The sequence below is a fragment of the Mus caroli genome, unplaced genomic scaffold, assembly GCF_978045245.1.
Source record: "Mus caroli unplaced genomic scaffold, Mus_caroli_1 scaffold_2, whole genome shotgun sequence".
In the NCBI taxonomy this organism is placed as follows: domain Eukaryota; kingdom Metazoa; phylum Chordata; class Mammalia; order Rodentia; family Muridae; genus Mus; species Mus caroli.
In genome coordinates this window covers 113,154,005-113,172,209 of record NW_028227257.1, presented here as the reverse complement: position 1 = coordinate 113,172,209, position 18,205 = coordinate 113,154,005, and the positions used below count along the sequence as shown (strand labels likewise).

The 18,205-nt window shown below is 37.3% G+C and overlaps 1 protein-coding gene across 2 annotated transcripts in view; it reads left to right on the top strand.

The window, feature by feature from the left end:
* Nucleotides 1-18,205, top strand: part of Xirp2 (xin actin binding repeat containing 2) — a 79,379-nt gene that overhangs the window by 13,542 nt on the left and 47,632 nt on the right. For both annotated transcript variants that reach the window (XM_021152794.3, XM_021152804.3), the window contains exon 2: nt 16,764-16,912. In XM_021152794.3, the coding sequence (XP_021008453.1) occupies nt 16,856-16,912 (57 nt within the window). In that variant the 5' untranslated portion in view covers nt 16,764-16,855. The remainder of the gene's footprint in view (nt 1-16,763; nt 16,913-18,205) is intronic.

Sequence of the window (18,205 nt, the reverse complement as noted above, 5' to 3'; positions counted from 1 at the left end):
TGAAGCTTTGAAGCTGAATAAGAAGAAAACACAAATGCAATAGTTTTAATGATGGGTATATATAAATTAAAGGCAGGTGAGAATTAGTAACTTTGTATTCCATGTGTATTCTAAGCAGGGGAGACTATCAACTCATTTCCACTCGTTAGACTGTGGCTAATACCACTGTAGCATTAGGGATCTGACATAATAGATTTCTGTTGAAATGTACTAACCAGAACCCCGGAGCTCTTGTCTCTAGCTGCATATGTATCGAAAGATGGCCTAGTCAGCCATCAATGGAAAGAGAGGCCCATTGGACTCGCAAACTTTATATGCCCCAATATAGGGGAATGCCAGGGCCAAAAGAATGGGAATGGGTGGGTAGGGAAGTGGGGGGCGCTATGGGGGACTTTTGGGATAGCAGTGGAAACGTAATTGAGGAAAATATGTAATAAAAATATTAAAAAAATAAATAAATAAAAAAAAGTTAAAAAAAAAAAAAGAAATTACAAACTGCAATTGGATGTAAAGGGTATTTAGGTCAAGTTAAGTGTGTGGGGAGATTTATCCTGCACCTGATTAATTAGAAGTTGATACTTTGGAGTTTTTGTAACTTTATCTTCAATTTGATACATGGTAACAAAGGAAATAGCCATTGTTTTCCAATTAAGTGTCACAGTGTATATCAACTACAATCTAGGACAGGCCTGGTAGCCAGAAGGAGTTGATACAAAATGACTCAATGGTATGTTTGTGAACTTTTAGGGGTTTGTGATTTTTGTTTTTTCTTTGGGTTTGGGTTTTGGTTTTCGTTTTTTAACTTGGTTTTGCTTCATTATGTAGGGTGTGGTGTGTGTGTGATAGGACTTTTATCTGTTTATTTGGTTTTTCATTTTTTTAAATTTGTGGATATATGGGGTTTATGTTTTCTATTTTGTTCTACTTTGGCTTTGATTTTTAATTTTTTTCCTTTTTAACAGAAAAAGAGAGAAAGAATATAAAATTGGATGGGTAGGGAAGTGAGTAAGATCTAGGAAGAGTTGGCAAAGGGGTAAACGCTATCAAAATATATTTTATAAAATTTTAATTAAAATTAAATAAATTATTATTTCTTTAATTTATAAACATTTTGCTTTGAGTTTTTTTTTTAAATCTAGGCTTTATTTTACACATATTGTCTCTTTCTCCAAATGGGAACAATGATCAGAATGCAATCTTGACAATGCACACACTGGAACAGGATGCCAATTACCTCTTATCATGTTATAACAACCCACAACTTTTAAGCAAAGTAATACCCCACAAGGGATTCTCTATAGTTCTGCTTTCCATTAGTAGTTCTATCTTCCTATCCAAGAGGAGCTAATATAATAGCCATACTGTGACGGGTGTGTTCAATGCTTTGTGTAGAGTTTTCCTGAGCACATTAGTGCTTTAAAAGAGTGAAATGACTTTCAGAATAACAGGGTGTTTAAAAGTAATGCTGTATTTTTTAAGTGTGTGTGTGTGTGTGTGTGTGTGTGTGTGTGTGTGTGTGTGTGTGTGTGTGTGTTAATTTTCTCCTGATTGCCTAGCTTTTCCAAATAGTGCACAAGAAAGAAATCAGAGAAATCAGTACAGTTTTCCTGCTTTGACTATGTCTATCAGTCATTAAGTTCAAAAGGAAAAAATATCAAAGTACAGTGGAGTTTGTGGACTTGACAGAGGAAACATTTTTGATTAAAACTTCTAATCATTAAAAAGTTTCTTCAAATTAAGAAATTGGATTTCTCTAGGACAAAATTGGATTGATTTAAGTGCATTTTATTTTTCAAAGGAAGTGTGTTATTTGTTGAAGAAAAAGCCACCATAGCACAGCTAAGTTAATGAGACATACAATTTGGGGACTCAGAACCTCTTTATTAAGCTTCAACAGATTAAATTTCAGATTCTCATCTTAACAGAGAGGTGAAAGTTAAGAGAGAGTAAAGAATTGGGAAATTTCTGAAAAGGGATGAAATTCCTGCTAATCCTATATGCACTTAGCACAAATATTGCTCCAGGTACTAGATAGTAAATAACTAGTCTGCTAATTCCTGCCTACATGCAGGCAACTTTTAGCATGGGCTTTTCAGGAAAAATATTAATACAAACTCCAAATTATCCAAGTCTCACCTCTTATTACATAACAGCTGTGTGTTTCTCGTCTTTGGATACCTGTTTTAGTTCATCATGTCAGCTTGATTTAACTGAGAGCAGGTTTGTAAAATATAACTCTGAGTTCTGTCACAAAGGTTCCTGAGACAATTAGACCACAAAGGTTGGGAGCTAGTGGATGGATCAAGCTCTTGACAGAGTCTTAATATTGTCAGAGGGGATAAAAAATGGGAAGTGGAGTCTAGTAACAGAAATAGGTCACTGGAAATGTGAGTGAGGGTTCTCTGTGTCTGGCCATGAGCCCTTCTTATATACCAGTTTTCCCATTCCTGACACTGATATGTTCTACTCAGTTCTACCAAGCTCTCTTCATCATAATGGACAGAGGTGTTGAAGTTATAAGCAAAATAAGCAGTGCTCCTCTATAAGCTGTTCTTTGATTTGACTACAGGATCAAAACATAATCAGTAGAATGCTGATAGCGGTCTTGACACTAAAACAGAATGGCTCAGAGCAAATGGTCAATAAGATTTCCCAAGCCTGTGAGAGATGCTTGCTCGTTCTAGGAAAAGACACACATTATAATAATATATACAGGTCATTCTACCTACTAATGACCATTATTTGCCCCAAATATCATTGTCTATGTATTCTAGAGATCCCAAACACCCTAGAGGTACAGGAGGATAATTTAATCTATTTAAAAGACATAATAACCTTTTCTTTTCATCATAAGCAGATTTTCCCCACAATCCCTTTATGGGTGAAGTGAACATAACAGCTTCCTGTTTCTCAAGACTCAATTTCTAGCAATGAAAAATAAGAAGAAGACAAAAGCCTTCTTAGAAGACATGCGAACACACAAGAAGCATGGTCTGGAGAGATAAGACTGAAAATTTTAGGAGAATCATAATCAAGTAGCAGCTTGCAAAGTATTCCAGAAACAACGTAGGAAACTCAGAAAAAAAATGTAGAATGGTATTAATTCTAAGATTTTTCTAGAACAGAGACCATGAGAAAAACAAGATAGGAATCAATTTAAATTGAAGAAATGTATGAATAGAAATAATGTTTTTAATCAAACTAATCATATACAGCAACATATTTGTACTTGGAATATATTTTCTTCACAATGTAACATTTGAAGAACATGATTACTTAGCAGATAACAACACAAACAGTATAGGATGAATCATATATGAAGAATAGCATACACTTCTGTTTAATAGGCAACTACAGGTCAACTAGACTTGAGTAGGAGTCTTTGTAATGTCACCTGGACTATTTCAGGACAAGGGTAAAAAGTTCCCTGATTGTGGGGCTTTGGAAATTAAAGCACATGAGCAATCCTTTAGCACTATTGTAGTGATTGTTTATAGTTCTTAAAATATATAGAGTAGGACAGAGCATGAAGACTCATTTGGAGGAAAACGTGACCTATACTTCATGTATGACATCCTTGTTGTCTCTGTGAATCTATTTTCATATGACATATGCACTGTTTGCCTGTACAAACTGGGTTTATTATCTAGTGTCAACACCCCAATAAAACAAATTTTTAAATATCATATACATTTACCAAATTATTTTCTCTTTTATATTTTTCTGCAATATAGTCATATGTGTAGGACTGTTTATTGCTATAATCCTAACTTTAAATTCCCCAATATTTTATGTCTATGTCCTCTTTGGTTTGTGCATCATGATAGAAAAAATGGGATATGTTTCTTAAGAAATGAAATGAAATATAACATGAAATTTAAATAAGTCAGAACCAAGACCTGTATTTGCTACATACTAATTTTGGTGTTTATAACTTTTCTTATTTACCACCCTAGATCTATGTATCTATACACCTTTTATAAATATATGAATCCATCTACCTTATATAGTGTATACAAGAATACACTATATGTTGGAAGACAGAAAAAGCCCTTAATTTACTCTATAAAAGATACTACATTGAATAGTCTCCACAGGCAACTATCTAAGTCTCATTATAGGTAAGAAACAAGAGTTAAAAAAATTAAGCAATTGATTTAAGGCCAAACACAAATTACCAGAGGAAGACTAGAAATCACAAATTATGGGTGGAAATCAGATGGGTGCTCTTTTTATTATTATTATTTTTAATTTTTTATTATGTATTTTCCTCAATTATATTTCTAATGCTATCCCAAAAGTCCCCATACCCTCTCCCCCCACTCCCCTACCCACCCACTCCCACTTTTTGGCCCTGGTGTTCCCCTGTACTGGGGCATAAAAAGTTTGCATGTCCAATGGGCCTCTCTTTCCAGTGATGTCCGACTAGGCCATCTTTTGATACATATGCAGCTAGAGACAAGAGCTCCGGGATACTGGTTAGTTCACATTGTTGTTCCACCTATAGGGTTGCAGATCCCTTTAGCTCCTTGGGTACTTTCTCTAGCTCCTCCATTGGGGGCCCTGTGATCCATCCAATAGCTGACTGTGAGCATCCACTTCTGTGTTTGCCAGGCCCCGGCGTAGTCTCACAAGAGACACTCTTAATACCCTACCTTTCCAAAGTAGGTCCGACCAAGACTGAGAGAGAGAGATTTATAATTTTTTTCTAAAGTGAACTACATGCCGATGAAAGATGGGAAAACTGGGAATAAGTGTGCTCTAACACAGACTCCATAAGTAATCAAATATATAACTGTAGAAGGTAAAATTTCCATAATGTATCCCAGGTATCAGAATCAAGGCCTCTCTGACTCAGCCTCCCAAACACATGTTCCATCATGTCTGACTTAGAAGTATAATTTAAGATCCACTCTCTGAGTTAGGTGGGAAAAATTGAGTTGCCGTTAGACTAGCTGTGATATTTTAATTTCTTTATCATATTGGAGTGTGTTCATTTTGACCTATTTTTATGTGCAGACCAGTGTGGTTTGGGGTGTTGGCAAAGATAGGCAGGATATGCCACCAACTTCCTAAGGATTACTTATATAATGATTACTGCATGTGGACTATCTTCAGGCAAGCTGGCTTCTTCAGCAGGATGGCCATCTGGGATTTTTTTTCCCTTAATTCAGAAGCCAGCAATAAAATGGCACAACTTGTTTTATTTCTAGTTTTAGAAATAAGGTCAGATTAACACTTCTTAGGATAGCATATTTCTTGAGGATTTCTCTAGTATTTTTCTGTCCTCATTCCAAGAAAAGGATGACTGAATACAATCATGATTAATTTGTCCCAATGATTGACTGTCCTGTAAAGGCAGGATATCAAATTCCCTCAGTGGTGGGGCAGGGCAGATTCAAACCAAAGGAAAAGAGGAGCAACATTCCTCCCTTCATCCAGGGAGCAGAATACATTACTAGCAAATGAAAGCCATCACTCCTGTGCATTTTCTCCACCTTGCAATAAAGTCCATCCCTTTACCTACTTTCTTTGTTCCCGCCCAACCTTTCATTAGTGTGATCTCTATACCAACCAAAGCAATGCAACCGAACAATATCCCATGGTTTCTACTTCTAGACGCAAACTTATAAGAAAAAAAAAGGGAGCCACTGAGAGCTGTAGAAACTCGAGGTACTGTTTTCCCTCTGATCTATCTCAGATTAAACTAACTTCAGTATCTAGAAAGGATAAATATTCAGCTATACATGAAGCAGGAAGAATTCATATCCTTAATTAAAAATCTATTTGGAAATGTAAACATAACATTTAAGTACAAATATCTTTACATATGAGCATTGCAGACTGAAAGAAGTGCACATGCAGAGATGTAGGGAGGTCCCAGTCATTTTGCATTTGGCGCTATTGTACACACACACATGTGTGTAGAGTATATGTATGAGTGCAAGCTTGTATGTGTGCATGTATGTATGATGGAGTGCATGCATGTGCGTGCCAGAGGCTATCGTCGGCTAACTTAGTGCTGCTTGTTTTGACATATGTCTCTTCATATGAGAGCTCACTGACATACTTAGCTAGATGGCTAGTCAGCTGGAAGGGTTCACCTATCTGACCCTTCAGTGTTTGGATTTTAGTTGTGAATACACACGATTTTAAGCACACTACCTTTGCCTAAACTCAAACTAGAACAGCCCTATCATTTCTCCCTCCCAATAGTGTTTTCTCTTTGATAAACACACTGAATCCATTAACACTGCCATGGGTCAATATATAACTATCCACTGGAACATGGGCAACCTATCAGGGGGCACATCTTAAGCAGAAACTAGCTCTCCTCTCAGCAGCCATTGCCTACATATACCTCCTCAGCTATTGGCAGAGCTTCATGAGGCCTTCCTTCATTCCTGCCAGAATGTTGACGAATTGGGTTTTGCACAGGTCTCTCACATGCAATCATAGTCACTTTGAGTTCTTATGTGTAATGACCTTGGTAATTGTAGAAATTACTGTTTCAAGCAGTCCTCCAAAACCTTGGCTCTTACACACTCTTATGTGTGTTTGAGTGATAAAAACTTGGGTCTTCATTCTTACACAAAAGGCACTTTACCACTGAAGTGTTTTCCCAAGCACTGATTTTAATATTTTGTTCATTACTTCATCAATAGAACAGGAATAAATTCCCTACCAAGTGTGGGAATCAATATATAATGCAAGGAAAATGATAAGCATATAAGTCTCATTAACTGACAGTTTATCATGGTGTGTGAGGCCTTATTGTTCCAGTAAAGAAAAATATAACACTGAAACATGCTAAGAAATATAAACCATCTACAAGCATTTAATGGTTCAAGTTATTTGACCTCTCCATTGAAACTTAGATCATTTCATTCAATTATTGATTTTTTTAAACAGGCCAATTCTCTAAGCTAAGCAATTAATTTAAAATGTTTAATAGGAGTGTAATTAAATTCTCAAATACACTCAAACTGGCAATATTTTCATTTAATGATTATCACATTTCTTCTTAAATTCTGTTCATTCACAATTGCTTTCCAATCACAGGTCATTCCAGGGGTCTGATAGAATCTTGAAAAAGCACATGGAACATCTATAGAGCAAATTATTTCTACAGCCTCACAGGGCAGATTGAATTGACATTTAACCCAAACTCACTCTTTTGCTCTCTCTCTCTCTCTCTCTCTCTCTCTCTCTCTCTCTCTCTCTCTGTGTGTGTGTGTGTGTGTGTGTGTGTGTGTGTGTGTGCTTCCTAGACAGCTATTTATATGTATACAGTAAATGATTATGTTGATTTCTGTCATGTTTAGGATTTATATTACTGGATAATCACCTTAACTAAAAGCAACTTGAGAAGGGAACGATTTGCTTCATCTTACAGCTTGTAGTCCATCATCCAGAGAAATCAGGACAGGAAACTGGAGGCAGGAAAGGATGCAGAGCCCATAGAGAAATACTGCTTACTAGGTTGCTTCCCAAGGCTTTTTCAGCCTGCTTTATTCTATACCCTGGGACCACCTATCCAGGGCTGACGCCACCCATAGTACACTCAGGCCTTCCATATCGATTACCAGTTAAGAAAATGCACCAAAGGATTGGGCACAGGACAAGCTCATGGGGGCATTTTCTCTATAGCGGTTCCCTATTCTGAAATAACTCTAGGCTGTGTCAAGTTGCCATAATTTTCTGAAGGGAAGGGGAAGAGTGATCTGGGGAAGATGGAAGCAGTGGGTGTTTGATTGTGAGGAGTGAAGGGAGGAGAAACTGTGGTTGCCATGAAATATGCGAGAGAAGAATTTTAGAGCAAGCCACACAATTTCCTATAGTTTTGTCCCAAATGACCATAAACATCGGGAAATTGTTATCTTGTAGTTGTAGGAGTCCTGCATCCCCAGAGACTCAATGTGCAGAAGGCAAGTTGCCTTCTAGGTGAAGCTCCTACAAGACGTTTCACACGAGTAGAGATACCCTGCTTTTTCTGGCTTCTGGAAGTCAGATCCAGCCTGTCTTACTTTTACCTCCAACAGTGCAAAACCAAACCAAACATTCTCTCTCTCTCTCTCTCTCTCTCTCTCTCTCTCTCTCTCTCTCTCTCTCTCTCTCTCTCTCTCTCTCTCTCTCTCCTTCCCTCCCCCTCTCTCCCTCCCTCCCACTCTCTCCTCCTTATCCTCTTCTTCCCCCCACTCTCCTCCTTCCCTCTGCTTTCCTATCTCTGTCTCTCTGTCTGTCTCTCTCTCCCTCCTTTCTTCTCTTGCCTCTCTCCTGTCCTTACTCTGCTAATATCTTGTATCTCTCTTTGACTTATGAAGTTCTTGGGGACTGCAATGTAACCATATAAAGAATCTAGGGAAATCATCCGATATCAAGAAAATTAGCTCCATAGCATCAGCAAAAAAAAATCTTCTGTTTTTATGAGAGTTAATATAGCGCAGGCTCTAAAAGCTGGGATATAAACATCTTTAGGTGAACTACTGTTTTGTGCAATTTAGGCTGCATCTTCTCTTCTTCCTCTCCTGGACTACTTCATTTATAGGATGTTGTCTGGTATCTGGTTAAAAAACAAAGAAAAAAAAAAGAATTCTAATTAGAGAAGACCTGATAAGGAGAACAGAGCTGATACTCTGCACTGATGTGAAGAGACACACCCTCATGGGCAAATACCTTGCCCATGTTCAGTACACTTGTATACAGGGTTGGAATTGGGGGAACTTAGAAGTACACATTCAACAGCATGATGCATTTGATAACAGTGAGATAAGGGGGTGAAGGATATCAGAGGAGTCTGTTCCTATGCTAGATGGATACCACAGGATCATTTTTATGCTTCTGTGCCATCCACTGGCACTCATTTTTATGCCCATGCCCTCCCTCATTGAGATAAGAACTGTGATTTATGCAAGATTGGGTTGGATATTTGCTCCTTCATTTTATTATCTATTTCTTGGTTTTATAATACTCAAATACAGATAAGGATATAAAAGACTCAAATTGGTTACATATTTGGCATGACAGGTGCACTTTAAATGCTTGGAGAGATGAATTTTCTTATTAGCTGAAATACATGCAAATATTAAAATTATAGAAAGATGTACTCCTGCTAATGGATCTGAGCCTATGCTCTGTCTAATGGTATCATTTTCTGCATGCAAATCCAAACTTGGTTATAGGTCATATATTTAGATTTGATAGAATTTAGCTCAGCACTTTCCCAACTCAATTCTAAATCAATTTCCAGAGTACTAAACAGTTGACTTCTTTGTAACACATCCAGAATAAATAGTAAGGCAGCTGCTATGTCAGTGTAAAAGAACTTGCCTTTTTGAAAGTGATAGGGCAAGGAGAGGGGGGTGGGGGGGTGCATGGAGGAATGACCGGGAAGGGGGTAAACATTTGAAATGTAAATAAAATGATTAATAATTTTTTTAAAGAAAGTGGTTTTTAAGACTCCTTTGGCCGTACAGAGATCTGGGGGAGACACCATCACATTCTTAGAACTAAATTGAAACTTTTAGTGTTGACATTATAGAAATTTCAGAGGAAAATAGTTTAAGTTGGGTTTTCCTTCTAAAACGTTTAACTTGCTGCTGAACCCCGGAGTCTCTTTTGAGTCATAATCACCATGGCACAAGCATTTTAGGTGTCTGTTAAATGTTTCATGACATCCGAACATGAACCAGTTCACAACAGAAGTTCAATGCATCAGTCAGTGTTCTGTAGAAGAACAGAACAGATAGAATGATTTTTTTTTATGTATTAAAAGGGAATTTATTAGCTTGACTTACAGGCTGTAGTCTGACTAATTCAACACTGTCCATCTCCTTCTCAAAAGTCAAGAATCTAACATTCAGCCCATGTGGCTGGATGGCTCAGTTATTCTCCAGTATGTGTCAGAATCCCAGTGACTTGGGCTCTAATAACAGAGAAGAAACATCTCGTTCAAAGAACGCATGAACATGCCGTAGAGACTGAAAACAAACAGGCATCAAAGTCAAATCTCCTTTCTCCTGTGTCCTTTTATCTAAGTGACCACCAGAAGGTACAATAGGATGGTTTTCCTACCTAACATGATCCAGTCAAGAAAAAAGTTCTCAATATTTCCCTAGCTGCTTGGGTTTTAGTTGAGTCCAGATATGGTCAAACTGATAACTGATACCAGTCATCAAAGGCCTGTCCTTGACTTTTCCTTCAAGTGCTACCTAGGGAAGCTTCTATATGCCTTGTCTGAACAGTGCTTCCTGACAGATGGGAAGAGAGACTAAGCCAGGGAACTAGCAGAGCGTTCCCAGCCACTCCTCCATGTGTGCAGCTCATCTGCCCTGTGACAAGGAGGAAGTTTTAAATCTTTCTGTATCTCTGTTTCCTTGCCCTGTAAAAACAAAAGTAAAAATAATCTACCCCTCAGAGCATGAGCAAGAATATTAAGTAAAAATGTCTGACTTTATGCTGGCCTATGCTTGGTTTTCACTTGTAAATCATTTCCAGTGGTTTTCTCACTGTCCAATGATGTTAGCATTTCCCTGACTTGTTGGCAATCTTTATTGAAATTGATATTTATTTATTGAATTGGTTGTTCTCCATCACTAATTTTCTTTCCTCCTACAAACTGTCTAAAGTATTTGATCTTGAATTTTTTTTTGTATTTCCCACATCTAGTTCCAGTTTTCTTCCTGCTATAAACATTGTATAATTGTTTTGTTGTTGTTGTTGTTGTTTGAGGTGGGTTGTTTGTTTGTTTGTTACTATCAGGACATTCTATTGAAACCATTTTAAAATGCACCCACGGTCTTCTACAGATTTTCATCATCTTAAATTATTTAAGTCTTCAACCCAACCTGCACTTCATTTCCAGTGTGATGAGGAGTGAAGATCTCTTAATGATGTCCTCAAAGTCCCTGCCCACCCTTTCCCACACGATTGCTTGGCCTTGATGCTGTTGCATCCTTACTGCATCTCCTTCTTGCACACATGACATAGCAGGCATTTCAGATGCTGTTCCTGGCAAGGTCCTGCTGACATCACAGACGGCTTATGTCTGCCTGCAAGCTCCAATGTACTTTGTACATGTACACTACTATTTGGGACTATAAATGTCTTCCTCCTAGGAGATGAGAGCTCTGTAGAATAACGAAGACATCCTATGTTCATGTAGATAAACTGAAGTAAGCCCTGTTAGTTACATTATTAAAATCATTTATTCTTAATTTACTCTTACAAAAATGATAGGTGATAATTTTAGACACCCTTTCCTAAACTTCTGTTTTTCTTATTGGTGATGATGTCTTGTGTGTCTGTACAATGACAATGAGCATAAAGGTCCACAGTTACTAGGTAGGTACTGCATTTCATCAAAAGGATGGCTCTCTAACTTATTCTGTATAATTCGTTTCCATGAAGACATTGCCTCCAAAGAATATAGTTTAGAACACTTTTCTTTATTTGCATTTAATATATTCAGCCAAACTTTTCTTTTTAAATTGTTTTAGATTTATTGTCTGTTTTTTGTGAGTTTATTTTTAAACTCAGTGTTTCAATATTAAGTTTGTTATTAATTCAATAACTAACACATTTACTTTTACATCTATTTTCACATGGAAGTACTATTTAAAGAGGCCTTTCCTTGTTTTTGCCTTTTTTTTCTTTTAACATGGCTATTATAGATGGTTTTATTCTTTTCCTCATTATTATCAGTTTAGATTCACATTGATTTTGTGGGGAATCACACAATTAATTTTCATTAGTTAATAGGTGATTCTCTAATTCTTCATGTTTAGTGTATAATGAAAATTTTATAAACTATAACTATATAATTATATAACTATATAACTATAACTGTAATTATATTTTTCAGACACTAAGAGTGTCTGAATGTTGTTATTTAATCACAGACTCTCTTCCTGTTCCTGTTCCTGTTCCTGGACAATTATAAATTTCTGATTGCATCATAAACTTGAAATTTTCACAATTGTTACCAATAAATGTGTATGGTATTGATTAAGTTAACTTTTGGGTTGTGTTAGCTATTTGCATTTACATCGAAACTTTTCAACCACGTATTTCCCCTACTATAGCTTACCATGTGGTGTGTATAGCTTAGATTTCCCTCTGTTCTCTGTGCCTGTCATCTGCTTTCATGCTATAGCTAATATGTCACTCATTTTCAATCTATAACCTGCCTTAGCACCGTCATACTGCTCACGTTTTCCTCAAGTCTCTGAGAAGTTTTCTTGTCTTTTGATTTCACCTTGATCTCTCTGCTGAGTTTGGCTTGACTTATACCAGTCTCCCACTTACACACTAGCTAACAGGTTCCTGAAATAAAGAGTTCAAATATTTTCCATTTCACTCTATAGAGTTTTTGTTCTCTCAAGACCTGCTTTCATATTAGTGAATATTGATAGCAGTTGTCTACAATAACAGTTTTCATTGTGAAATTTAAATATAGTATACACTTTTCCATCATCCGTGTTGTATAGGGGAGGGGGATGAGTCACATAAGTTTCAGTTAGATGTAAATAAGCCAGTTTAAAAGTGTCTAACGTCTGGTGCTTGTACTTCCACCCATAGAATCTATTGCTTTATTATGCACTCATCGCTTCTGTAATACTTTTTCCAGAGCTATAGTTTGCGAATATGCCTGCAATATTTCAAAAGCAATAAGAAGTATTACATCTAGAAAACATGCTGACAAGAAGTCTGGCTTTATAAAAGAGACAGTGACAAAGCACTTGTCCCTGTGAACCCTGCCACATTGGGCATTTTATGTGCAGACATTTATGATTCTGGCAGCATTACTGAGTAGCACATTGACCCTGAATTTATGTATCAGGCTGCTGGCCTTTAATTCACATTGCTACTGTATAAAGATATTTGGAGTGAATTTGCAACTTTTAATATGGTGAAAATAATTGCTGATAAGACATGCTTGTCACTTTTTGTTTTTATTCTAAAATGTAATGTATAAAACCTGTTTAATTCCAAACTGGAAAGTCTCTGGACAGCTAAGTGACAAAAGTTCATACCACATATGGGAATGACCCCTTTGGGGTGATTATTAATAAGAATCATGTCATCCCGCTATGTACTCTACCTTTGACCGCAGACTCATGAAAGTGGGAGAAAACCCAGGTTGAAACGATTTCATTGATTTTTCCTGATTATATTTTGGGTCTGGCAACTGAGACTCGTTATTGTATCACCTCCAAGGAACTACGACTGGTAAATACACAGTCGTCTTTAACCAATTGTTTCGGTGTGAATAATTGGTCAAGAATCCTCTGAGTTTAAATATGGTACCTGTGTACTTTTAAAAACTGCTGCAAATGTGAACTCTCCGTAGAGACAGATATAATGCATTCCTGTGCTCTGGGAAGAGAATGTCAGTTGGGTTTGCTTATTTCTCAAAGTTGTAGAAAAGCTTATGTCTAACCTTGAGTCCCATGATATTTTGTGAGGCAATAAAGCAAGAATGGACATGATGACCTGAATTTTATGTATTGTGAAATGCATTCTATTACTGAACAGATCATTTACATCTTCTTTCTAAGACAAACAGAACACTTAATGAAAGGCCTTCTTGTCTTCAGTGTCTGATAGTTGTCTTCATGACAGATTTTATTTTTTAATATTTAATTTTCTTTCAAAGTTATTCTGTGTGTTCTTTTTATGTGGTTTATTGTGTCACATAAAGAATTAATGTGTAAATTAATTGGCAATTGTATTGGTTTAAGCAATAAAGGAAACTCGGTGTATTCAGAGTATGATGGATTCTAAGCAGGGCAGTAAGATTAGTTAGCGCTGGGAACAGCAGGGGACTCACCATCATCCTTGGATGAGGCTTTACTGTCCTGTATAATGAATTACCTCTAAAGCCAATGGACAGAAAACATCTAACAATAGTGTGTGTGTGTGGGGGGGGGGTGTTATGTTAGTACTTAGGAGGCTTCCTAACGGGGCTCCTTTCAATATTTGGGGTTTCCTCTTCTTCACAGGACACTTAAGCCTTCCAGCTTGTTCTATTGTCTTGTTTACAGCAATCATAATCATTTTTTACTTTTCCATAGGCACTATGCGATGACGACAAACTTATTTGTTCTTTCATTACCTTCTGCTTTGGAAAACATTCTACATTCGTTTGTGCTCTTCTCCAGACTCAGTCTCACCCACTCGGGGTCCTTACAGCTCACTCTCCTCTCTTCTTCCCTACACATCCCTAAGGAAACAGCTGTCTGGTCAAGGCTGAAGGCCTGTGTGAGATGTGATCAGCACCACTTTAAGAGTACCTGGTGCCTTGCAAGAGGATAAGGGAGGGAGCACCATTTTGTTGCCATGTGAGGAAACTGGCAGGTGTTGACTTAGAAGATTGGCAAGCAATGTGGTTTCTGTTTGCTCACTGTGATTTTTATATTTCACACCCAGAGCTGAATATGCAGTTGCTTATGAGCAATGGCAAGAAAGATTGGAGAATACATCAAAAATGCAGCGGTGCCTTCACTGCCTAAAAGGCCACTGCAACTCAGAGCACTCAGGCCACTGATTGCTTTAATAATAACTTTGAATATTTTTCTAGGAGTTGAAATATAGTAAGAATTGAAAAGTTCATCTGTAAACACTCTGTAAATTTTAGCAAAAATAAACAAGCTACGTTAGGCTAAGATCGACCACAAATGGGTGAAGTTTTTGAGTATTATTAAAGATACTATTTATATTTATTATGAAGAACGTTTAGTGATATCACAATGAGGTGAGACCGGTGCAATTGAACATAGCCAAATCTATCTGTGCAAATGTAGTATACACTCAGAGAAATTGGGATATCACTACTTTAGCATGGTGATTTGTAGGAATCATTTTTCACAGAAACATTGCACACTTGTATAAATCAAATTTTGGATGGCAGTTAAATTTCAAGACAGCTAATATTTGAGAATACATCAGTGTACTACAGTCAGTCACAGTGCCTATATAATACAACTTCTTGATACCCTATAATTTGTATCTTGTAATATGGTAAACAAAATACCTTTATTAAACATATTAATTCTTTACTTGAATAAGAAATCACAAACACCTACACAGGGAGTTGAAATGCCAGTTGTTTTAACTATTTTTGAACCACAGAAGTTGTTCTTATCAGCCATTGTGTAAATAAATCTTGAAGACACCCCAAAAATTAAAAGTGAAGAACCCAATTAAGTATCTTAGTGTGGAGGCTGAGGAGAAATGGGGAAAGAAGGAAGTGGAGTGACATGTTATTGATGGAGTGATCTAGTCTTGGTCCAAAGTGATTATACTAAACCAACCTACCTAATAAAAGATGCCAAAGATACATCCATTAGTTGTCCCAGAAGCTACAAGCTCTAAAAGGGCCACGCTTGGGGTTCATGGCTAAGTGGTGTGTACATACTCACACATTTATAGACACACACATGAGTGCATATGCACATATGTGTGCACACACACAGACACACATTTTCTTTATTTTTAAGATGTATTTATTTATTTTATGTATATGGGCATATGGGCATGCTGTTGCTGACACACCAGAAGAGGGCATCAGATTAAATTGCCGATGGTTGTGAGCCATGTGGTTGCTGAAATTTAATGCAAGACCTCTAGAAGAGCAGCCAGTGCTCTTAACCACTGAGCCACCTCTCCAGCCCCCCAGACATACATTCACTTTCAAAAGAATATTAAACCAACTAGCAAAGTGGTAGCAGAAAGCCACTAGATTAGATAAGAAAACCTAGCTTTAAAACCAGTTCTAGCATATGTGAACTATCTAACAGTATGTAGTCACATAGCTCTGAGAGCCCTTATGTCCCTTTCACTGGAAGGTAATACTGAGGTATGTGTTGTCTTAGGTCTAAAGATGTGCTTAGATTAGTCACAAGGATCCTTTGGCTTCAGGCTACCACCATTCTGTAAACTGTAATCGGTTCTTTGCTCTGGGACCCCAGAGTCCAAGTTTTCTATGTTGGGCAAATGGTTTAGTAGGAAAAAAAGGCCAAACCCACTGATATGCATGACAGATGAAGCTGTTCCTAGTGATACTGTTGTTGTTTCTGCTGTAACACCTGCCTCGGAATAAAAGAAAAGCATCTATAATCTGCACCCTTTCTGTAGCTACATGTACCTCCTTCAGGGTTGAGTGTAAGGAAAAACACAAAGAATAAATTTTCACTTGCTAATATTCCAACTGTATTCAAACCTGCCTCTTAGGAATTTTGTGATCCTGGGGAAGTTTTGTGTTGATGTTTGTGGTTGTTGTGGTTGTTGTTGGTTGTTGTTGTTTTAACTACTATGTATTTCTCTTTTCACCCATGTAAACTTTAGAAAATAGCATCTTCCACAAGGTTGCTAAAGAAACCATTGAGATGTTTCTGTAGTGTTTAGCATAAATGCAACATATAATGATTGAAGAATGTTAATTATTAGATTACACATGTGTTAATAAATCACCATTTCTCATCATGCTAACTTCAAAAGGAGAATAGATGAACAATAATGGGGTTTGTTTTGTTTGGTTTTTGTTTTTGTTTTTGTTTTAAGAATATCCTTTTGTATGCACATTTAACTTTGTCCTGGAACTCTAGAGAAAAGAAATTGGCAGAGAAACTTTGTAAGTGCGATGAGACTTTGCAATTCGGTTAGGAGACCAAGGACTCTAGAAGCCGTCGTCGCTGTTCCTAAGTTGATGCTATTTTCTTCTCACACTGACACCTATCTGAAAATGCTACCTTTGTTTTCAGTGACCTTTAACCTTACTAAGCCCGGAGACGTCAGTACTGCTGGGAGTGAGGACCAGTCGGATCTCCTCGAGGCACTGTCCCTGAAGGAGAGGATGGCAAGGTACCAGGCAGCTGTTTCACGGGGTGACGCCCGCAGCTTCTCGGCTAATGTAAGCACCTCTGGGCATGCATGCTGTCTGTATTCTTCCTTACTTTTGAAAAACCAGAATAGTTGGAAATCAAAACAGTTAAATAGTTAAAAACCAAAAACAAATACTAGGCTCTGGGATACTTTTTTACAGCAGACATAATTAAAACGGAAATCTAATTGAGAACTTCTGACTTGGAGCCTCTGCTGTGCTGTTTGATGGTTGCCTGAACCGGAGTTATTCTCTTGACCGCTTCCAGACCTTCAGTTTTCTGCACTGAGGAATGGGAATAATTATCTACCACATAGGGGTCTTGGGGAAGAACCAAGGAGATAATTTATGTGGAAGGCACGAGGCACTCTGTAAATTTGTGTTGATATTGTCATCATTACCAATTAACCTATAGCTATTCTCCTCAGGAAGGTTGAGAATTCATTTCAAATCTTAATAATGTGGGCTTATGTGCTGCCCTCCTTGGTCGTGTGTATCATTCATTTAAATTCTCTTGCATTATAATTTCTTTTGCTTTTCTCGGTATGTGCTGAATCCATTAGGAGAAGCTTAATCAACACAGAAATGAGAGAGATTATCAATGCAGGCACTTTACTAAACCAATTATGATTATGAGAAACTCTGAGATTCAGAAAGATCACCAATTTTAGCGCCAACTCATAATAAGCGATGTTCAAAAGAATTTGTAGGATTCTATAATCTATGTCCTTCAACTTAATGAAATATAAAAACTTCCTTTATGATTATAATCCACAATTTAGTCGTGTGTGTAGGTGTGTGTGAGAGAGAGAAAGCAAGAGAGACAGGCAGACAGACAGACAGACAGACAGACAGACACACACACACACACACACACACACACACACACAGAGGTAGGATTTAAAAATAGCTACTCAACATTTACAAATTATTTAGAGGCAAGGCTGACTGTGCCAAATTCATTAACCGCCCTGTAATTGCAGATGACATTTAAGTTTTTACATAGTCATTAAAATACATTTTAGATACCGCATAGATTTGGAATGAGGTAGAGAAGTGACATGAGTAACTAGACCACTTCACAAACATTATCAGCTCAATACTGCTTCCGGCTAGTCTTCTTAGTGAGCGCCCCCTGCTGGGGATTTAAAAACGTGACTGCAAGGTCGTTCTAAATTACTAGGAAAACAGCCAACATCATAATGTATAAAATAAAGAGGACAACAACAACAAAAAGACTGATTTGCAAGCTACCAGACTTTTTCTAAGACGAGAAAATGCCTCGTTCAATGCTTGCTATTGGGTAAACAATGGTGTTACTTT